Genomic DNA, 23,828 nt, shown 5'->3' with positions numbered 1-23,828 from the left:
AAAGCAGAGCCAGGAGCACACACGTGATGGCACTTTATGGCTAATCCAGGCTAAAGACCTATGGTGGGCTGGCCATCTTGAGAAGCCAATAACATTAAATAACAAACATAAAAGCGTGATAAAATGAGGAGAAGAAAAGAAGATGGTAAAGCTATGGGATTCCTTTCTTCAGTGCCGTGACTTTAAAGTACGGGTGGGTAGTTAACCCAAGTAGTGGGACATGGAGGAAAAGCAGAAATTCCATCAATGCCCACCTCCAGGAGGACGTGAGCAGCTTGCTCCGATACATGCTTCTGACCATGACGCTTGCCGTGATGCACTGTTCACTGTAGCCTGCAAAGCTAGAGGCCCAATGACAACTGTGGATTAAAACCCATGTGAACTGGCTTGGACCATTCTTCTTCTAACATTTTCTCCTCACCGCAAATGTCTGTCATACTAGAGGAAAGCTAAAAGCACCCATCTACCAAACCAAGTTCTTAATAGGACCCAAGGATGCAAAAATTGACTTCTGGTTCGTAAAAAGCCAGAAGGTAATGTAAACAGATGATATAAATAGCACTGCCACCTAAGGAGAGTGTTTTGCACTCTGTGTGACTTAGTTTGCAGAACTATGGGCATGAATTTTATACAAATGATTTATTTCAATGTAGCCAAATGGATATTCTCAGTTGTTGGTCAGGTAATATATTATCATTGATGTGTGGCTTGGTGCTCAGGAATCTATTAAATTTCGTGGCATTGCTAATGTTTCTTGAGCTGCTTTTCCATACAGAAATTGAGGTGTGGGATATCTAATGCAGAACTTATCTCGTGGGGTTAGAAATAGAGTGAATTAGCATGTATGAAAGTACTTCAATTAAAAAAAAACCACACATAATTCTGCAAATAGTTGTCAGGTGATGGGATAAGGTTTCTAAGGTGCATATTTGAGATTGTCACAGATGAGAAATCCTGGCAGCTATAAAGTGAAAATAAAACTTTTAATTGGAAATATGAAATAATGGATTATTTTTATCTCAAAACTTACTTTCGTCTACTTTGGGTGGCATCCATAGTGCTCTCATTGCAATGTGTTTAGAAGGTTGTACGGAGACAGATCAAAAAATACATTAAACAGATTTGGAAGGGGTGGGTATAAAGTTAGAATTTCTGAGTCATGAAAACATCAGCTAGCGCTTCCTGAAAGGTGTAACTTTATTTAAAACTGAGCCGCTGCATTTTCTCTCATGCCGCAGACACCTCTGAATCAACCATCTATGTTGACAAATTGTTATGCTGACAAATTCTCACATCTTCTGAACATTTCCATTTTGTAAACAAGTAAGTGGGTTCTTGACAGTCCAGCTCATATCCTGAGCTGGAACTTTGGGAAACAGAGTCTTGGCTTGAGTGACCATGTATTATTCATTTCTCACATTAGCAAAGCAGAATCAAATATTTATCACCAAATCAGAAAGCCAATGGAAGCATGAAAGTAATGTTGTATCTGAGATCTCGCCTCAAGCTTGGGAAACACAAACAGTGCGTGTCTGGCTCCGTTGGCTTGAGTCCCTGAGAGAGAATGGAAATATGTGTTTGTCCGGCTTTCTTCATAACACCAGGGGCTTTAAAACTACCCCAACCCAACAACAGCTCAAACACAGGACAGCAAACCAGTTACTGGTCAGAAAGTTTGATGCACACAGACACCAGTGTACACGTAGGCACACACACTGGGTCAGAGTCAGTCATGTAAGCTCCGACCCTGGGATTTCCCACAGTAGTCCCTATCACACTTATACACAGCCTAAATCTGGGTGAAAGTCACCAGCTAACACATAAAGGAAGTAGGCCAGGTGTGTCTGTATATTGTGGACTAAAACAAGCAAAGTTCCAGTGGCCAAAAAGGAGACGCGTGAGCTTTAAGACAGAATAGAAGGGCCATATGTCCAAAAGGCTTGACATCCTACTCCAGATACTTGCTCAGGCATGTTCATGGCTATTCTAGTCATAGCAGGCAGGAAATGGAAACAACCTAACTTTCCTTCAACAGATGAACTGATAATGGAAATGTGATACATATGCACAACGGAACGAACACTCTTCAGCTATAAAGGGAAACGAAATTGTGGAATTTTCAGGTAAACAGACCGACAGATGGATGGATCTAGAAAAATTTATATTACATGAGGTAACTCAGACCCAGAAAGACAAATGTGACACATACTCACTCATCTGTGATCCCTAGCTCCTAAATCCTCAGATGTGAGTGTATAATATGGACTGACCCCAGAGACCAGGAAAGTAGAAAGGAACCCCTGCGGGGTGGTCTTGAGAGGGGAAGTGTCATGATGCAAGTGATACAAAAATGGAAAATGGAGAGGGAGCTTCAACTGGGGAAGGATTAGGGAGGCCAATACAGAAGAAGGAAGAGAGATGCGGGTTGTTTGATAAAGACTCAAGGGATCACATTATTTGTATTTACCCAAAATTATAAATAATAGATATAACATGTATTACATAATCATTGTATTATGTTTATATGCATCATCAAGGAAGATATGTTCCTTGGTGCTGACAATGCTTCCCCTAATAACCATGTACTTACAAAAAAATCCTACTACCAGGCACAAGAACTTCCTTTCTTTGGTCAGGGTAATCCAAGTGACTGCGAAACCAATCTAGATTATCATTTGTTGCCTATGGTTGCTTCTCAGAGATTGAAGATAAGCCCTTTTTTCTGAAGACCCCACACTAATGGTCCAGGACCTGTATTATTTAAGCCAGATTTAGCCTGAAAGCTTGCTCCCTGCAATCTAACTTCCATGGTACCAGAAAATTCTACACAAGCTGCCAATGGAGGGAAACAATCACTAGTCTTACCCAGCTGCAATATCTGTGAACAACAACAAAGATCAGCATGGCAATATGTCCCTAAACGTATAGTAAGTGTCCCTCATACACTGACAGTAGCCAACAGCTGTATAATTTGACCTAAGGTCCACTCAACAGGAGGAAAATCGTGCCTGGTACTAGAAACCTAGCTACTTTCCCAGGCATGGTGATGCCATATATCTTAGAAGAGAAATCTGCCACCGCCTTTTTGGTAGACCAGCATACTTCCCAAATACATTCTGGGTCTTATCCTTACACCCCAAGATGATTGTAGCTGCCACCCTTGACCAAAGAAGCTTGTCTTTGCAGCAGAAGGAGACCAGAACAAAAATTCGCAACTAGATGCAATGCAGAGATACCATTGTGGGGAGCCCAGCTCCGGTAAATACATCTGCATCATAGCTCTTGAGTCTATGGCTCAGGGAACATCAGGGAAGAGGGGTGGAAAGGTTGTTAAAACTGGAAGACGAGAAAATCTTCCAGACATGGATGCATAAACAAGACCACAACAAATGGCAACGTCAACAGACAAGCTAATAGGAGAAGAAATTGGGGTGAAATTTCACAGAGTCCCACCTAGACAAAGAATTAGATCAACCAATGACTGCTGACAGGGACAGTCAGCCTCTCCCAGGGATGAGGCCCACCCAAAGTAGTCAGCCCTGAAACCACATACACACATACATATACCCAGACTAGAAAAATGGACTCGGTGGGTTATATTCAAATATGTATGCATACTCCCACACACATATATATGTACCAATAATGAGAGTCCATCAATTTGAGAAATCAGACATGGAAGAATTTGGGACAGGGCACTTGAGAGAGGCCGAAGGGAGGAAAGGGAAGGGGGAAAGCTATGTAGTTATATTTCATTTTTAAATGTATAAAAATAAAAGCAAATGAGCAACAATCTCAAAAACGGTATGCACGGGACAACGATGCCTTAGACAGGATGCTGGACTGGAGGTAGGACATGCTAGTGAAGACCTTTAATGCAATATAATTAAGTGGGATAGTAATTAAAGCTTAAAACAGTGTACATCATACAGTATAGCACTAGATATTAGTTTAATGGAATGATGATTTTTTTTCTCGGGGTCATTAACTTCTCTATCAAGGAGGATGGAGTCTATGAGCTAATGACTCCTTCCAGCCCAGTGAATGGAGGGTCCTAGCACTGATCTGACTTTCTCATGGGTCAGCCCTTTATAGGGCTGGGGAGAGTGAGAGCAGAGAAGGGTATGTCTCATCAACATAGTCTTGAACCCATGTTTCATGAGTTCTTTTACTTTCCCATTTCCAGAGGCTTTAGATTCTCCTGCCTGCTTCTGGAATGGTATTGATTTCCCTTTGGAATCTTACTGATTTTTTTTTTAAGAAAAAGGAAGTAAGAAGTCAGAAGAGCGAGGACTCGTGTGGGCATCTTTAAAGCAGAAGGGACAGCTAGCCTTCCGCAACTGTCCACGAGGTCTAGGCAAGCATTGTCTAGGTTGTTAAAAAATCTCAGCCAATGCCAGACTCAGGAAATTAGAAAACAGACTAACTATGTTGCAAAAATCTTTGAGAAAGAGCATCGATACTGGGTTTCTGGTTCTAGTACAGATTAACTGTATGACCTTGTATTAGTCATTTCTCTCCGCAGCCTTGTTCTCTCGTGTGTAAAATGGAACAGCATTTCTAATACTTGCTGAAGAAGGTAAAATGTTAAAGCGTTTTAAACGAAGACAAAAAAGAAAGTAGCCTCCAAAATCTGGACTTTAATCTACATAACTATCTAATTCCTCATGCTGGGAAATTATAGGAATTAACACTAAAAGCTTACCATGATGCCTGGCCTCCCCTTTTGTGCCATCTGCAAACTGAGAACTTAGTCCTTGTTTTCAGTCCGTTAAACTAGGTAGCTTGGGAGACGTAAGGGAAGAGGTGCGTGTGGGATGATGGTAGGTGACTCCATATTTAAGCAGACCCCTCCCCACTACACGAAAGTTTCTCTGCTCTAAACTCCAGCAAAGATGGACTGCACTGCGAACAGAGACAAAGCTCTCCTCTGCAGACTTGGTCTGCAGTGACACAGGCAGATGCTAAACTTCAGCCTGTCTAGAAGTTAATTAGGTTATGGAGGCTGCCAAAAATCCCAAAGTCATTCAAAGAAAATTCAACACCAAAGCAAGATCTGAACCAAAGGTCAAAAAACACAGACAGTAATCTCGAAACAGAGACATACATAAGGAGAGAGGGAGTTGAGCAGGTGACAATAAACTTCTTATCTATTTTATAATAGCTGGTAGATGGCCATACTATGGTCCTGGCTCCTTTCCTGTGATGGATATGTCTCCACAAGGGCTGGAGCAGAGGGCAATTCTGTTCATTACCTCTCCCAGAATTCTCAGTATATAACCAAGAGACAAGAAGGATGAGAATTTCTGGATGCGGCTCCCTGTTGAGTATCTGCCCTCCTGGAAACCCTGATTCTGGAGAGGTAGGTCGTTTGCTGCAGTGAATTAATTGAATAGATGGCTGGATTATATTCGGGGCTTCTTCGTGGATTCGGTAAAATTAACATACAATAGCCTGTGCCGTCTGTTCCAAGCTCTCCGGAGTAGTTTGAGCTTTAAAAACCTAGAGACCCATTTCCTCCAAAGAGGATACCCTAAAATGTGTGTTGGGTGTGTGTGGATGCTCTCCGATTATAGACCGCAGTACACAGGACTCCACTGCCACCAGCAGGGCCCAGAGGAAGTGCAGGCGATGGGGAGATAAACCTGCCATGGAGCAAATGTAGTTGATTTTGTTTTGTTCTATTTTGAGGTAGTGTTTCACACCCTAGTCCAGACTGCCCTGTCCTGGCAATATCAACAATCCTTCTGCCTCAGTTTCTAAGAGCTGCTAACTATAAACAAAAGCCACCAAGCCCAGCTAAGCTCTGTACCCACCCATCCTTTCCCTGGTCTCTGGGGATTGGAGGTTCCTCTCTAAAAGACTGGTGCCCCTCCCCAAACTCAGAATGAGGCATCTGAAGCCCAAAGTCCAACCCAGGCTCCAAATACTCCCCTCTCTCCTGCATCCCGACCCTAGCCGCCACAGAATCACACTTATTTCCTCTCTGGGGTTTGCAGGGTTTGAGAGGGTGACAATAATTTTGCAACTGAACTTACACGTGCATCTCATACCACTTGGACCGTGAGAAGTTCAGCTCCTACCCTTGCCCCTAGATGAACAGTCTGGGGCTAGCTGGATCCGCCTCAATTGAAGCCAGCCCAGGCTCTTCAATTGACTTGGTTAAGCTGTTTAACAACCCACAACCTCGGGCAGTCTCGAACACCCGGACCACAAACTGTGGCCCCCTGCACTTTGCCAGAAGTGGGGCGTGGCCGGCGGTCTCCCTCTCGGAAATCGTAGCCTCCCTTGGGGCCAAAGCTCACACGCTCTGTGCGGGGTTCCCAATGTCCTGGAAGCCGCCTGGTTCCTGAGCCCTCAGGAAGGCATCTCAGCGGGAGCAGGAAGGCTCCCCCGGGTCCTTTAGAGATCTAGGGAGGGCTGCCCGCAGAGATTCGCTCCCAGAAAGGGTCTGCGACCACGCGGGGAGGACCACGTGAGCATCGTGGCTTAGCTATAAAAATCCCCCGATTCGCACGAGCGTGGGGAGAGAGCGCAGAGGCGCGACGCGGCCTCCCACGCCACGAGAGGAAGGGCGACTGTGACCCTCCTTCCTCAATGCCCTGAGCTCTGATGCTCCAGCCCCTCGTGAGGTGTCCAGGCGCGCTGAACTTTGGGGACTTGGCAAAGGCGTGCAGACGCCCGCGCGCCTGGATTCCCGCAAACGCTCGGGGCTGGTTTGACCTTTAGGAGAGTTGGAGGGGGGAATAGGAGGAATCTCGGGCTGATCGATCTCTGGTCCTTCACTGACGGAGCAGCCAGGAGATTCTGGAGCGTGTCCTCGGAGGAAACCGGGAGGTTCCCGAGCTGCGCCCCCGAGCCCGAGCACCCACACCGCAGCCGCCCCGTGAGTCGCGTTAATTCTGCGCTGCCGGAGAGGCGAGTGCAGACCAACTCCCGTCGCCTGCTCCTAAACTTTGACCTGCTTGGGTCGCCCGCCGGGTCCTTGAGGAGGGCACGGCGGGTACATGGCCAGGGGCGGGTACATGGCCAGGAGCTCCAGAAGCTAAATCGGCTCTTCCCGGTGCAACCCGGCGCCGCCCGCGTAGCATCCTCCACGCTGACCTCCCGCGCTGCGGCGCTGAGCCTTGGACCAGAGCCAAGGCAGTCCTCAGAGGTGTGGGAGGCGACGGTAACCCCGGTCCCGAGGGTCCGTATGGCCACCGCCCGCGGGTGGCTGCTGAGCGCCAAGGAGCTTGCGGGCTGCGCCCTGGGCTCCGAGCGGCTCTGAGCTGCGGCGCCGGCCGACGTCGCCCTCGCGGGGCCGCAGAGGGTCAGGGACCCCAGGAACAGAGTGGTGGTGGCAGCTGAGCCTCTCACAGGGCGATGTGGCCGGCCGGCGCGGGCACCAAGCTGCCCTGTCCCCGGGACTCCGCGCTCCGGCGGGCGGCATTCTCCGGGAACCTTACCGCCCTGCCTTCTCACCTCGTACCCGCTGGCCGCAGCGTCAGAGTCTTCATCAGCGCCAACCCTGAAGGTAAGTCCCTTCCCCCTGTTTGTCTTTCTGCTGGTCCTGGGATCGGTGCGTGGCCGAAAGTGTGTGGGGCCTCACAGCGTCCCCTGCGCTCCCTGCCTCCCGCCGCAGCTCGGAGCGCGTGGGAATTTCATTGCAATCACTTATTTTTTCTTTAACGCATCCGCTTCCCTGCTGACTTCTAGGACACACTTGTCTTCCCCGAGTCAATCTAAGACATCGCCCAGGCATTGTTAGTAGGCGCTTTCTAGAAAATCATTCTGCCTCTCCCGCCCCAACCCCTTTCTTCGCCTTTTTTCTGTCCGTGTTTCTTTCGCCTGATAATCACAAATGGTAGCTGAGAGGGGGCTACCTGCGCCATATGCCCCCATCCTGGTGGCAAGCGTGTCCCTTAGAACACAGGTCTTGCCGCTAGGAAGGTCGGTGGAGGTCGAGGAGACACAGGCTTTTGGAGGTCCCAGGCCAGAGTGGCGCTCGCCCAGCAAAGGATTGGTCCTGGAAGGCTCAGATGAGCTCATCTCTGCTGGGTGTCAGTCTCCTGGGTGGATCCTGCTCAGGTCAAAGCACCTGCTAGGTGGCTCCGTGGAAACTTGTTGGTTTCCCGCATTTGCATTCACCAAGACAGAAGCGGTTTTCAGTTCTTAAGGTTAACTTTTGTTCCCAGTGGGCGGTGTGAAGGGAGGGGTGCACGTTTAACAAACTGGATGGGACTTCAGGGGAAGGGGGGGGAGGGGTGACCCTAAAAAGCGTTTCATAAATTTGTAAGACTGGTGGTGTACCTTAACAAGGCTCGAACCTGATTTTTAAAAACAATTTTTGTTTTGTTTTGTTTACACTGAAGAGTTTGCTCCATTGACTACTCAAGGCTCTGGTTGCTTGTAAAACACATGCTGAGAAGACAGGAAAAGTGACTTTATGGAACCAGACACTTCTAAAAAGGAGGGGGTGCGGTACCGGAAATTACTACTGGTAAAGCTTTTGTGGTCACAATGGAATTGAGGAAAGAAATAAATAACACACCGCAATTAATAGGAGAGTTTTATGCTTGGGGGGATGGGGGTGGGGGGGAAGGCCTAACTACCCTCCCCTGAATTTACAACTAACTTTCACAGAACTTAATAAAGCGTAATTTTAGAGAGATCTGGTAACATTACACGTCATTCTGTATCAAGCATGCCATCCAAGACTTTGACATGAAATCTGAATTAAATAACCCCAAAATTCAAGTTAGGATTCAGGACGTCTTCAAGTCCCAGAAATATTCATGCCTGAAAGAATTGCATTAGATAATGGTTAGTCCTGAAATTTTCAATTATCCAAGACTTTCTTAAATGCCACCAGAATTGTTTGCCCTGCTGTGAAAGCAACTAAAGCACTGCCTTGTCCCCGAAGCAAACTGCTGTGGGTGTTCTGATACCGTTAGCGGTGGTTCGTTTGCTTCTTGCTTTAAGTATGTGTTTTCTAGGATTGCGTGATAATGAATTGATATTGTCAGCTTACTCTGGAAACTGAGAAAGGATTAATCTCATTTTTGTTACACCTGTGAGTGCACATTAGTTCCACTAAAAACTTAACACACATTGAAGCACAGCAAAGCAGACACAAGGGAGACATCAGGCATGCCTCTTGGTCACTGGTTTTTGCTGGGTGGCTTCCAGGCTGATCTTAAAGGTCCAGAAATGTGAAGCATACTTGAGAAGGAGGACTTTGAATTTTATCCAGACAGAAAAGCCAAGGGCATATTGAAAACGGGCAGAGATGGGCATTTTTAATGCTTTCAACTTGAAGCCTTAAAACTCCGGGAAATGCTCCATCCGAGGCAGCACTTTACCATGGCATCTTCACGGATTCAATTTAGAAAGCAAATGCTTGTGTTTTGGTACCATCCAATATTAGATTCTTGGACACTACCAAAGATGAAGAGCCTTTCCACTGTCCAATTAAGACAAAGGACATTATCTCAAGTTTCCTTTGCAAGCAGAAGCCCACATTTGCATTCTGGGTAAAAGCTGTTTTGTGGTGAAGTAATTGGAGTTTGTTTTGTTTTTGAGAAACCCAACAAGACTCTTGCTGAGGTGGTTGTTGTTGTTGTTTTTTTTAATAGGTACTGCTTTATAAAACTTGTGTGGAGCTGGAAATCTCCCCCCCCCCAACTACAATGAGGACAGTATGTGTCTTCTGAATGGGTAATTAGTTTTCCATGCATTAGTGCTTGCAATTTTGATTTCATCCTCAAACACTTCCGGGAGTAGTAAGCAAAGGGATTCTTCCTATTCCACAGGTGAGACAACTCAGGCTTTAGGATGTGAAACTAATTCTCTGGATTCATACAGCAGAATAAAACAGACAGATCCCATAGAAAACTCAAAATACCTACTTTGCTGCTTTTTGCCAATCTAAACAGCATCCAGAACCCTGTAAATGTCTCGTGTCTACATGGCCAAATATGGTGGATACGTGCAGCCCAGAATCTTCTCATTCCAAAAATATGGACAACTGAAATGGAACATAAGTGCCACAACCCACTTATTCCCACTGAGAGGTAGTCGTAGGACATACAAGAGAATTTCGGAGCATACTGAACTGTAATGGGCTTATACTTCTTCACATCTGACCTGTCTTTACCATATAGACGATGCTGGGTACTTGTCAGGGGAGGCAATCACATTACCCCAGACTTACTTGGGTGGACTTCATCTACTCTCATTCCCATTCATTGGTGCTGTCTTTCTTAATCCTTGGACATTTTTCTAGTCATGTCATACTGTCTCTCTGGCAGAACACTCTTTTGCTTCTTTGGAAAAATGCTTTCAAAATACCTACAAAATAGTCTATGGAAAGGAAAGGATCCTGCATGAGTCTGGCCAGCTTTCAGGACAGAAGGGCTTTTCTAACTCATGCATCTATTCTGAACCAGTTTAGAGTAAGTTAAGTCAAATCTTCATGCAGATGAAAGACATTGCCTTTACTATTGACAAAGGATGATGCAAGCCCACAGCATTTAACCTATAATCTCCTGGATTAAATATCAGTTGGTACTCTCTCCTGTCTTTGAGGGAGGAAATGAGTATTTCTTATTAAATATGCAGGACTAATAGCCATGCCATATATGCATCTATAAGAACACATGCCTTCACTTTAGTAAATGTTGTGCAGAGCTTTCCTAAATGCTAGAAATATCTGTCTTCTCTGGCAGCACTAGGCATGGGTGATGGGTGAGTACTAAATAGTGTGACTAAGAATCTGAGCGTTATTCATTTTAATAAATTTAATGACATAAACATGTATGTCATTTAATGTATTTAATTATAGACACATGTGGCTACTGGCTCAAAGCTCCAAGTCAGTGGATCTCAGCCTGTAGGTTACAACCCCTTGGGGTCACATATCAGATATCCTGAATATCAGATATCTATGTTATGATTCAAAACAGTAGCAAAATTACAGTTGCGAACTAGCAATGAGACAATTTTATGGTTGGGGGGTCACCACAACATGAAGAACTGCATTAAAGGTCATAGTATAAGTAAACTTGAGAATCACTACTCTAAATAGATAAAGATAATAAGTAGCTTCATGTCAAAGTACAGTTTCAGTGTTGACTGTGGTTATTTTGGGTTCTGCAATTACTCAAACTGGGGACAGTCTACTGTTGACTACAGTTTGGAGATTTTGATACTGCAGCTAAGAGATACGGATTTTGTGGGGGGATATGGTTTAAACTACACAAGCTGAGTTTCCCAGATGAGGGGCAAATAATTGTGCATCTTGCCAGAGACAGAGTTAACCCTTTCCAAATCTAAAATATGGATGAGAACAAAGATTACAGCTTTCCTGGAAATATTTTTAGAAGTTTCTGGATTCCAGTGCTTAAATTTCCTTCCAAATGAAGCCATCTAATGAGCTGTAACACTGCACATCCAGGGCTACTACACTAGTATTCCTCACTCCACATGTGAAAAGAAATTGGAACAAAGAAGAAATTACCTACGTTCATTACTGTACCCTTCCACTTAGATTTGCAAAGTGGTCATCTTTGAGTGTTGCGCACTCCTACCTAGCTTTGATGAACAAATACTCAGACCATTCCCATTTACTTTGATTTAGTCAGTGTGAGTTTATAGCTTCCAGATTCTTCTGGAAATCTTGTGCTCAGTTCTGACGGAGACACCCTGCCTCATGTCCACACTGGTTCCATGTCTGCAACCACTGGCCACTTTCATTGGTGTGCATTTCTACCCTACCAAAGAAAGATCTGCATCAAGATTCAGATGAGACCAAAAACATTCTTCACTACTTTTACTCTTACCTTTCTATCATCCTGAGTTCTCATGGATCCCTTTTTTGTTATCCATATGCATTGCCAAGAAAAAGATCACTATAGCAGAAAGCACATGTACACACATGCACCTGTACACATACAGCCATCTTGTCAACCAAAGAATATCTTTAAAAATAAGAACCTCAAATGAGATTATGCCAACTACGCTACTTCATGATAAGTACACACAAAACATTCTCAATGCACAGACACAAAAGTCTACTGGCTGTGTCTCATTGGTCCTTAAGCAGACATTACTGGGGAAAGGGGGAGGGTATTAGCTATCAATAGACTTAATAGGCCTGTGAGCCAAGCTTTCCGGGTTTGAATTTTCAATCTGCTATTTAATGAACTATTCTGAACAAGTTCTTTAACTCCTCTATTCTCAGCTTCCCAGCTCATGAAGGAAGATAACAGCTGTAGATGTGTGGAGCTACAGGGGGGTAATGAGCGAACACACACAAAGCCTTTACACAAGCACTGGCCACATAGGAGACAATAAACATTAGCTATCTTTCATTGTGTTATTTTCCAGTGACATCCATGCACTGTGTGAGTGTGTCTATCTCAGCCATTAGAACTCAGTCTAGAGAAAGAAACCTTTCTACTCTCGATCTATCATACAATTGGGTGTTTCCAAAAATCTCTGCAAAGCTTGCTGAACAAAACGTCAGGGGTACCAGTAGGTCCATCAGTCCCATTGCAGAGAGCTGACGCCCAGGAGACAGAAAACTGTAGAAGTGCAGAACGTTGGTGGGACATGCCTTTAATCCCAGCACTGGGGAGGCAGATGCAGGCGGATCTCTGTGAGTTCTAGTCCAGGCTGGTCTGCAGAACGAGTTCCAGGACATGCTCCAAAGCTACACGGAGAACCCTTATCTCAAAACAAAAAAAAAAAAAAAAAAAAAAAAAAAAAAGAAAGAAAGAAATGAAGGAAGGAAGAAACAAAAAGAAGAAGGAGAAGGAGAAGTAGTGCCCATAGATACCAAGTAGCCAGCAGCCCCTGAAAAAACGACATGGCTGCTGCAAAATCACATGCCAGATGCCACAGCAATAGCAGAAGAACTGCCCCATTACCTTCCCTTTATATGTCGTGAATGATAGCGCCCTGGTCCAAGGCTACAGTATCAGTGCATGGAAAAAAAGAAAGTCGGGATTTTTCACTTGCATTTCCACTCACATTTCTGCACTGGCCACCTTAAAGAGTTTTATTCTCATGCCTGGCTTTGATGGGCCAGAAGTGCACATGGACACTGGCAAGAGGCAAGTCTAAGAATTTCCATGTTTCCAGCCTGTGCTCTGCAATGGAGAGGATGGAAAGGATGGGTAAAGGATCCTCAGCACAAAAAAAAAAAACAAAAAACAAAACATGGAGCCCAGGAGAAAACAGACACATGCATTCCTTCAACCAAGCAATGTTCCTGAATGTTCTGTCCTATGTGGATGCCATTCTGGTGCTTAAAACACAGCAGCCACCAAACAAAGCAGGTCTCTGCTGTTGTGGAGTTCCCCTAATACCATAATGTATGTGATGAGTGTCATACTAAGGATATGAGCAAAGGAGCATTCAAGGAGCTCCAGGGAGAGTTGCATAAACTAGTTTTTTTCTTGGTGGGGGGAGATTCAGAGTTAGGAGCTTGGGGGGGGGTCTCCCCATGAGAATGAATAGAGCCAGAGTATGGAAGCCATTCTACATGATAATCAAATATAAGGCAAAGTGATGATGAGATCTCCACAGGGAACAGAAAGAAACAGTCCTTGTTATTCAACAAGGAGCTTCCAGCTTTTTAAATAGGGACAGAACTGACATCTTGTGATAACACTCAAAAGCATAACCTGGACCATAGAGCTACACTGGATAAAAATTGATTCTGACTTCACTGGTTAACATACCAGCTACCAATCTTTCAGCATTCTTTTTATATCATGGTATTGTCCTTCTTGTTTCTATTTTAAAAGATTTCTGCAGGTTTGGAGTCACTGTTTCAGCGATCTGTTGCTATTAATCAACCCACTGGAAGACATAGAAGCTTAAAACAATGAATTGCCACTTTTCTTACTTGTGTGATTGGGAACTCAGACAAGGTTCACTGTTCCATGGGTGTAAACATATGGTCTGCCCCTTAAGACATTAGTTTGATCAAGAAGGTATTGTGTGCTCTTGGGACACAGGTCAGATCCCAAAGGGTAAGAGTGACCTGGTAGGCTAAGATGCCTGTTGTGCTCTACCCAGGATTAGCAGTTGTGTAGTAGGGTAATTAGGTGACACAGAGAGTTGAGGAGACTCAGAGACCTTCCGGTCAGGGCGGAGAACAGCCTCCACTACCTAGAATGTTTATTTGTTTCCTTTTCAATGTTTATATACCATTTCCTAAGACATGTTATATTAGGCACATTCGAGCTATGGTTTTGAACAGTAGAAATTAAACACTGCGGTAAGATGGGTAACAGAAGGCTGGAGTATAGCTCAATGGCTTAGTGCTTCCCTTGCAATACAAGCTCTAGAATTCAAACCCCAGCAATGGGAAAGTAATATAAAGAAGTTGAGCCATCAAGAATGTAAGATAATTACACCAATAACTTCAAACAAATATCAGTATGTCTAGAAGATGGAAGCTGGGCATGGCTTTGGGAATAGTCGTTATATCTCTTTAAGTAAATGAAAAATAAAATTTAAAAAAAAAACAGATATTTTTTTAATTGCAAGTGTGAGGAATTCTACAGAATATCATAAATTAATTAAATTTAATAAACCAAGCCTAAGGGCTTTTTTAAAATCAGGCTGAGGATATTAGTATTTATTGAAATGCTGGAAAATGAACTTCGTTGAGAAATCTCTAGCAAGAACTCACAGGACAATATATATGCCACGGATTCAACAAGGAAACATTCACAAGTAATCACCATTTTGTCTAAACAGTCTATGAACTCAAATCCAAGGCAGTCAAGAAGAGTATTTAGGCAGGCATTTGGATATCAAAGACTAGCTGTGGGCAAGCATAGACCAAGTACAATAAGCAACCCAGTTTTAGGTTGCTTTCTAGCAACAATTTCTTTGAAATTTTTCTCTGGGTTGTCATGTAACTTAATCAGATAGAAAGGGGGTAGATTTGCTCAAAAGTCATGGAAATGCTACATTGTAAAATACGTCTAAAAGAAATAAGGGTGATACTGGCATGGAAAGGCATTGTATCACATTTCCTCACAATCTCTGTTGAAGCAAGAATAATTCCTCAAATTAAAATGTGTTGGTGGATGCATAATTGGGCAAAGAAGTTATGTGATACAAATGTAATAAAAGGATCAGAAACTGCAACTTGGAATGATAACAATACCCCCTTCTAATTAAATACTTCCTTGAAAACCTTGTTTCAATTCAAAACTATTTCAAAGACTGTGACAGGCATTCTATTCAGAGCAAAGCAGAGGCAATGTGTGTCTCACTCCTGTAGGGACTGCAGAAATGAAATGGTAAAACAGAAAGAGTATCTTTCACAATGTTGTCATTACAACAGTATCTTTCAGAGATTCTTGCCACCAAATCCATTTCTTTCTAAAGTATCAGCTACAATGTTTTCTAGATTCCCATTGTGTCCCTGGGGACTCCTAATTAGTTGATATGGACAGTCACAAAAGTGAGAGGAGATGCATACTGTTGTCTTGACTTTTTAGACCCGTATGTCTAAGACACAGGGAAAGTACATCTGTCCAAAAACACAAACACTGCATTTTAAGAGGCATGGTCTCAAGAGGAGGCTGATTGAAATGACTGGAATCAGGTGGTTGCATCTCATGTCTTCAGCAAGCGTGAGCCACTCATATTAAGTCAAAAGCAAAGACTCAGGTGAGCTGAATCTAAGAACTGGCAGTCTACTCTGAAGGGCAGTCAGTGGGAAAGTGGAACACTTGGATTGTGCTGTGGTAGGTTATGAGAACAAATCCAGGTCAAGAAAGGGAGGTTTCAGAAACAAAATGCTTGGGTCTAGAAAGTCCAATAGAATCTAAAAGCAACCAGCAAGTGATCATATAATATGACAAAATTTAATTTTCCTAAGTGTAAGAAGCGTAATCACTGATTTTACTGAGATAGCCAGGACTCAGAAATCGCAAGTTATAACGTGTCAAAAGATCTAGGAACTAGCTGTAAGGATGGCAGGGGAATGAGAATTGCCTGACTGACATCTTTACTATTGTTACTGAATATGGGCATTGGGCATATATGATGCATGAAGGTATTAGGAAACATTGTGCTCAATGACCATGATGAAGTGAGGACAGGTAGAAGGGAGCAAAATCAATAGGACCCCAGGCTGCAGTAACGTGGGAGGGCTGCCAGGATCGGCACCCATGTGCAAGGTCACAACTGTTACTTAGCAACCTGTGAATCACAAGGAGCTGGGAAAGAAACAGTGCTAAGAGCTTCCTGGATAACTTTGTGATTTGAACGATGTGCTGGGAACAGCCTCCATTATATATAGGAGGTTTGCTCCCAGGTATGTTAGGATGGGTGCAGGAGCTGCTCCTTGGGAGGAGTTACTCAATACAAATAAGTATATAATGTAAGAGATGAGGAGGGCGTAATCCATAGCCATCTCTGAAGAATGTGAGTTATACACAACACCAGAAGCGAGGTATGCCTCATTTCTGAATCACTGGGGGAAGAAGAATGTGGGGCCATATTAAAGCTGAATGAAAAAAGAAAACAGCAGACTCTACTTCCTTTGGCCAAAGCAGAGAAAGCAAGCGTGGAGTTGGGGGAGCTTATACTGGTGAAAATAACTGGTAAGAAAGTCTTGCTCGAATGACAGAACTGATAGAATCACAGCTTCCCAAAGGGAGAAGGATGTGTTGAAACTGTTAAATATACTGAAAGTGTACTTGCGTCAAGTAGAACCTGCAGCATGCCAGGCTGTTGCTAAGCAGAGTAGCTTCAGCAAAAGATCACATTCAGTAGATGACACTCTAGAAAACGCTAACTAAAATAAGATCCAGAAGTTATTGAGGTCACTGTGTAGTACGATGAGAAAGCTTCAAACGATGCAAAACAAAAAAGAAATTGTAAGAAAAATCTCTTAAGAACACTAAAAAAGGCATGAAAAATGGAGTTAATTTTTAAGTCCACATGCTCTGTTCGTAAACCAGAATAATCTATTGTTCTTGACAGTTTTGTGTTGCTGCAACAAAGTGCCCCGCACTAGGTTTATGGAGCTCATAGTTCTAGAAACCAGGAGACATGGCTCCACATTTATTTGGCTCCAATGAGGGTCCTCTGTCGCCATCACGCATGCCCAGTCTGTTCGTGGCAGAAGCTTATGCAACAGGGAGAAATCACACAGCAAAATAAGAAACCAGAGTGGTTCACAGGCCAGGCTTGTTCATTTTACAAGGACCCATTCTCTTGGCACACAGTGATAACTGCATTTATTTCTCATAAGGGTGGTACCCTAGTGACCTGGTGATGTAACTACCCATTGTGAGCTCCAGCCTCTTTAGGGTACTGCAGTCTCTGAGACCCCCCCCCCCCACACACACACACACTTCTAGCTTCTAGCACATGAACCCGTGGGAAATAGCTTTATTCAAGAGCAATTTCAATAATATTGGGATTATTTAAGAAAAAATAAAATAATCCAGGCCCACACACCCCGCACCCCGTGAAAATACTTTCTAGTCTTCTTTTCCGCTGCGATGAGAAACATCATGACCAAAAGCAACTTGAGGAAGAAAGGATTTATGTCACTTACAGGTAACACAGCCCAGTAGCAAAAGAAGTCATAACAGGAACTTGAGCAGGAAGCCTGAACAGAGGCCACTGAGGAATGTTGTTTCTTGTCTTGCTTTCTGAGTCACATTCAGCTACCTTTCTTATATGACTTAGACCCACCAGACTAGGGGTTGCCCTGCCCACCGTGGCTAACTGCTGTGATTCCTGCTGCATCTTTTAAGAACATGCCCCACAAACCAGGCCCACAGGCTGGTTTCAGGGAGGCTAGTATTCAGCTGAGGTCCTGACTTCCCACATGGTTAACAACCAAAATTGGCTATGGTAAATCCAGCCCTTGTCAGTACACCAACACACAGCGACTCAACCGTAACCATTCCTTTTCTTCAGGGCCTCATGTTCAATACTTTGTAAGTTTAAGGTGCCTTTTAAAACTCAAGCCTCCTTCGTCCTGCCACACCATGATACAACAGATTTGTTGAAGCTCCATGGGAGTCCTCACCCTCTCTGAGGAGTGGATGGGGCATGGGGTGGGGAGAATGTAGGGGAACAGGAGGAGGCGAAGGGAGGGAAACTGGGATTGGTATGTTAAAAAAAAAAAAGATTGTTTTTAAAAATTAAAATAAAAACTTAAGCCTCTTACCTAAGTTACCTGTTAACATCAAGAACAGGGGGAAGAACCAGGGAATGGTTACAACCAGATCAAAGTGAAACTGGGGTCCACCAGGATCTATCAGTGCCCAACATCTGGAACTTAACCATGACTTTCTGGTCCCGAAGGCCTGGGTAATGCCATTTCTTCTCTCTGCCACCCAAAACACATGCAGCTTGTCTTACAGGCTCAGGCGAGATCCTTACTTGCAGGATCCCTAGTAGACATCCCACACTACTAACACTCCCAATGTCCTGATTCTGCAGTGCAACTAAGATTGCGTCTTCACTCATGGCCTCTCTTGAGGGACTCTGCACATGGTGCCAGTCCTCAACTACTCTCCATAATACCTCTTGCATCTCTCATGCCTTTAAAACCAGGTCGGCATCTCTTACACTTTGCCAAGTTCTGCTACTGGTTCTGCTCTCCCAGCCTCTGTGTGCTAACCTTATGGGAATACTTCCCAGAAAGATTTCACCTCCATGACGCTAGTCTCTTACCAATTACAGCTTGATTCCTCAGCCAACCAGGAGGTTTCACTTCCAAGGTGGGTGTCTTAATCCAAAGTATACCATAAATAACCCTCACAGAGTCTTTGCTTCGCCCCTGAAACTTCACAAACCAAGCCTCCTACTGTCTTCATTCCTCTCAACATTGTATATTCCCACAGAATAGCCCGCTAAGCTCTGAGCATGAATGTTTCTCCTCTCTTCCCCCAAAGCGTCATCAGGTTCATGACAGTAAAAATGCATTCCACTTCTGCTGTAGCTTGTTTTTCTGCTGTTGTGATAAACACTATAACAAAAAAAGCAACTTGGGGAAGAAAAGGTTTGTCTCAGCCTATTTAGATTACGGTTCATCATCAAGAGAAATCTGGGTAGGAACCTGTAGTAGAAACTATGGAGAGAGTTATTTCCTGCATTGGTCTCTGGCTCACAGTCAGCTACCTTCCTTACTCAGTCCAGGCCTACCTGCCTACAAATAAGACCACCAACAGTGGCCTGGACCCTTCTACATCAATTAACAGTCAAGAAAGTTCTCCCAAAGAAATACCCACATGCCAATCTGAAGGACACCATTCTTCAATTAATGATCTCTCTTCTCAGGTGTGTCAAGCTGATTACCAAGAATCACCATCAAAGATGACATTATTTCAAGACCATGTAAGAAGAGAATTCTTAAATTAGACATTTTTATAACTTAACGAAAACTGCTGAGCAAGAAATTTTACAAAGTGTCAAGAGTTTTTGCAAACCGGGCACATTGAGAGGTGAAGGTTATGACGTCTCCCTTTGAATCTAGATTCTGTTGACTGTTCCATCAGATAGAACACAAAAGAGGCAGGGAACCAGTGTCTGGAACTAGGCTTTTAGGCATTAGCTATTTCCACAATTATTCTTGAAACCCTGCTACCTAGTCCAGAGGCCTCAATAGGGTCCCACCAGCAGTCAATACCACCTTCTTCATAATAAGGAACATGAAATGCATGGGTAGTGACCCCGTATCCCAAGGCAAGATGACTGATAACATATGGCCTTCTATCTCACCCTTTGCAAACTGTAAATTCAAGAAAAGAATAATGGTAGTTGTTCTAACCACTGATTTTAAGTTGTTGCATAACAACATATAAATGAGAGTAATAAAAACATAGCAGATGCACAGATTGGCTAATAAAGAAAAGGGGGACAGGGGGCAAGGTCCTTGTTTAAATCTCATGATTTGTTACAAACCTGAGTACAGGGTTGGTGTATTCCTGTTCAACTTCTCTTCTGAAAGTTAGAGACAATAATAATTACCTTATGGTCTATAGAGTACTTAAATTAATGTTCTATAGAGTACCTAAACCAGTTCCTAAAACATAGCAAGGACTCAGAAATTACATAGCAGAATTTGTTAAAAGACCTAGAAGGTAGCTAAATGGACTACAATAGAATGAGATTGACTTGAATAAATTGTTTCCCCACCCCAGCTTCTTCAAAATTGTGGCATGAAATAAGCTATTAGCCCCAAGTTGCCTTACCTATATAATCATGAATACTTTTAGCTGGAAGAGACCACTTAAAGACATCATGTTTTAAAAATATTGGTTTGAAACATAAATATGACTTCAGCCCAAGCTGGGAGGTATTAAGCTAATAAGTTACTTCTCTACTACAGAAGAAACTACCAAATCCTTTAAAAAAAAAATGGGCTGGCAAAAAAAAAAATTGAAAGAGAGGAGTCTTTGAAATGATAGGCAACAGACAGAGATCAATAGAATTGAATTCAAAGAGAATAAAAAGTTAGCACTTCCACTTTTTACAAAAATGTGCTAATCTCTTATTCTAAAAGTTATGAGTTCTTTCGCACATAAAAATGGTCCCTTTAATGTGGCTTTAAGTCTACATAAAGACTTTTCTGATTTCTGTTAATCTTTTAAACTCTAATGCACAGTTTGATTACCACCAATGTTCTAAGGGTATGTTTTATGCGAGAAAGACAGTGCCTAATTTTGGGGGGAGGGAAGGAGTACCCACCATTGTCTAAGAAGTTTTTATGCAAATCTCTCGTGCAATACTGAAAAGCTATGTTAATTCCAAGTAGTTACTATTTCAAAAATAACCCAGTCAGTCCTTACTATAAGTTGGTTGCTCCTCTCCTACACCTCTGATGGCTGTCACAAGCCCATGTTGCTGACAAAACATTAGCTTTTGTCACAGGTGTGCAGGTTTGAGGGTACATGTACAGGGAACGGGATGAAGGTGTACAGGTTGAATGTGGCAAGGGTCTGCTCAGGCACTTGATCATTGTTTCTGCCTGGCAAAGCAGGAAGTGGATGGAGTGAGGAAGACAAGGGCATTCAGAAATGCTAAGATGCGAGCATTTCTGCTTTTCCCTTCGGAGCTTGGTCTCCTTTCAAGCACTGGAAATTGGAGTAGTTCAGTTGCTCTCTCAGTCAGTCAGGCTGTCAGCATGCCAAAGCCGCAGGTCTTGAACTCACTCTCCCGTCTACACGTGTGATACCTGAGGAAGAAGAAACATGGAGCTTAGTCAGACGTGTTAGTTTTTACTGGGTTTTTAAAAGATATTTGGAGCTCATTAATTGGTTATTTGGCATGTGTTCCTATTGTATAATTTTTTTCTTTTTTTTTTTTTTCTTTGCCTGTTTCCTTCTGGAAAATTAATGAGTCTGTCTCAACTGAAAACTTGTCTTTCACTGATCACATAAGTGAGATGAAACAGACCCCTACTCTGGAGGCAGCTGCAATAGCCCAGTCACAGGTGACACAATCAAGACCCTGTTGACTTCAAAATGGAGTATTTCCTCTCTGATAATGCTTGCATGTGAAGGATGCCAGGGTATGCATTTCAACTGATATCAGAGTTTCCTGAGTCTCAGCCCCAGAGGTCTAGATGTGGTGTTTGTTGTCTGTGTGACCAGAAGTAGGTGCTAGAATATTCCTGGACAGCAAAACCCAACCCAAATGTGTGTCTTGGTTTCTTCCTGCTGCTGTATTAAAACACCCTGATGGGAGCAGCTTACTGGAGAAAAGGCTTATCCTGGCTCACAGGCCAAGGCTAGTCAATTGAGATGGGGAAGTTAAGGCTATGGGGGCTTGAAGCAGTTAGTCAGATTGCATCCATGGTCAGGAAGAAGAAAGCAGCAAAGAGTGTGCTCAGCTCACTTTTCCCTATTTTAAAAAAGAAATACCTTTCAAGATACCCAAAGCACGTTTTCAGGAGATTCTACTTCTCCCCATTTTCTTTCTATACACTCCTAAATTGAAACCCTGGGAATGGTGCCACACTCTGAAGGTGGGTCTTCCCACCTCAGTTAATCAATCAATCGAGATAAAACCCCACAGACAGATTGTCTAACCTAGACAATCAATCCTTCGTAGCTGTGCCCTAGGTGATCTAAAACTTTCAAATTGGCAATTACCATTAACCATGAGAAGTAAATCCTAATATGGAGACAACAAACCCAAAATAAAAACAAAGTAAGACTTCTTCTTTCACTTTCAAATGCATAGCACTTAAGCAAACTCATAAAATAATCTTAACTAATGAGATTACAGTGTAATTAATGAAGTAATATCTGTACACGAAATAGAAGCTAAGCTTGTTGGATTTTAAGGACTATAAAATAATAAGAAGAAATGAGATGAAAAAATTTCCTTGCAAACTTATTCCCAGGCAATTCAAGCCACCACAAAGGGTCCATTGTTCTAATCCCCTTCCAGTCCCCTTCCTTTTCTCTCTTTGCATCCTAGCTGTAATAAAAAAGGCTACTTCTCTCTGCCACACACACTCCTTCCATTACTACAAGACTACAGCCATCAAGCAAGCCAACCATGACTGAATCTTCAAAACTATGAGTAAGATTTTAAAAACAACAAACAAAAAGACTCTCCCATCAATTTATTCTCAGTCATTTTCACAGAGGAAAAAAAAAAAACCTGACTGACTAACTGATTGGGTCCCTAAAAGACAGCAACAAATATTCAGTATGAGTCTCTTGAACACATGGAGACCATGACTCTCAGCCAGGCACACACATTCTTTGTATGTAGCTTCCCAGTGCTCTGCATGGCCACAAGAGGAAAGGGACAATGGAAATCAAAGAATGTCTTCGTATTATCCAAGGAAGCCAGAAATGAAGTGCTTCTGAAATTATGCATTCGTAGTGAATATTAAAGCCCACAAATTTCTTATAAAACACTGAGAGATCAAGAGCATCCAGTTAGCACCCCGATGACTTCGGGGACCAGTTGAGAACTTTGCTGCTCTCTGTAGCATTATTATTATTACGAACCACTTCATTCTGTGTTGCATTTAAATCATGGGCAATTGGGAAGAAGTTGGAGAGGTGACAATGTTTTGTTTTCTCCTTCTTTTCTCATAGCATCTGTACAGGTTTTATCATATTTGAATCATGAAGTGGAAGGGACATGAAACAAATGACTTATGCTTCTGGTTTGAACATTGGCTCTAAACCATGCACATTCTTTCTGTAATTTTTTTCAGCATCGGCAGAATGAAGGGTTTGAAAGGTGGAATCTCTGGGATATCTTCCAACTGCAATATTACATGACCCTGCCTCTGTGACAGCAGGGATTGCAGTTGTCTTTTGTGGAGAGAAAGAAAGTGACATCACTTGCCTTTCCTGCCTCAGATACTCTGCCTGGTTATGGATGAGGAGGTAACATAGAGACTACTGAGCAATTAGAAGTGAGATTGAGTTAGTGGGAAACATTGGGGGACTGCTTTCTGCATATTCCTGTGAGCATTGTAAAGCACAGACATATATTTCATTATCCCAATCACTGAGACTTTCATTGGGACTTGGACTAAGGCAGTTAATATAAACTTCTGGATAGAAGGGATTATGAGATGTAATCCAGAGAGCATGCAATACTCAAGACACAAAGACTAGAGAAGACAGAGGCAAGGGGGTCAGATTTGGTGTGAACACAGGTTTCTGTGTTATTTCTGATACAGGAGCCTGAAGAAAATCACTCATCTCCTTGAGTTCTCAACATCTTTATCTTTGAAACTGAAAACTTCATAGGCTTCCTATGCAGTTTGAATGGCGTAAAGCGCAATAAACTGTCTGTACATGTTAACTAGTTGCTTAAGT

At 43.1% G+C, this 23,828-nt stretch overlaps 1 protein-coding gene across 1 annotated transcript in view; it reads left to right on the top strand.

Moving 5' to 3' along the window:
- The first annotated feature begins 7,358 nt into the window (after positions 1–7,358).
- The window catches only part of Nwd2 (NACHT and WD repeat domain containing 2), a 129,485-nt gene continuing 113,015 nt past the window's right edge, over positions 7,359–23,828 (top strand). Inside the window, exon 1 of the mRNA XM_051174019.1 lies at positions 7,359–7,516. Within this exon, the coding sequence (XP_051029976.1) occupies positions 7,366–7,516 (151 nt within the window). The 5' untranslated portion in view covers positions 7,359–7,365. The remainder of the gene's footprint in view (positions 7,517–23,828) is intronic.

This window comes from Phodopus roborovskii, unplaced genomic scaffold (genome assembly GCF_943737965.1).
Source record: "Phodopus roborovskii unplaced genomic scaffold, PHOROB, whole genome shotgun sequence".
NCBI lineage: Eukaryota > Metazoa > Chordata > Mammalia > Rodentia > Cricetidae > Phodopus > Phodopus roborovskii.
This window is presented reverse-complemented; position numbering and strand designations above follow the sequence as displayed.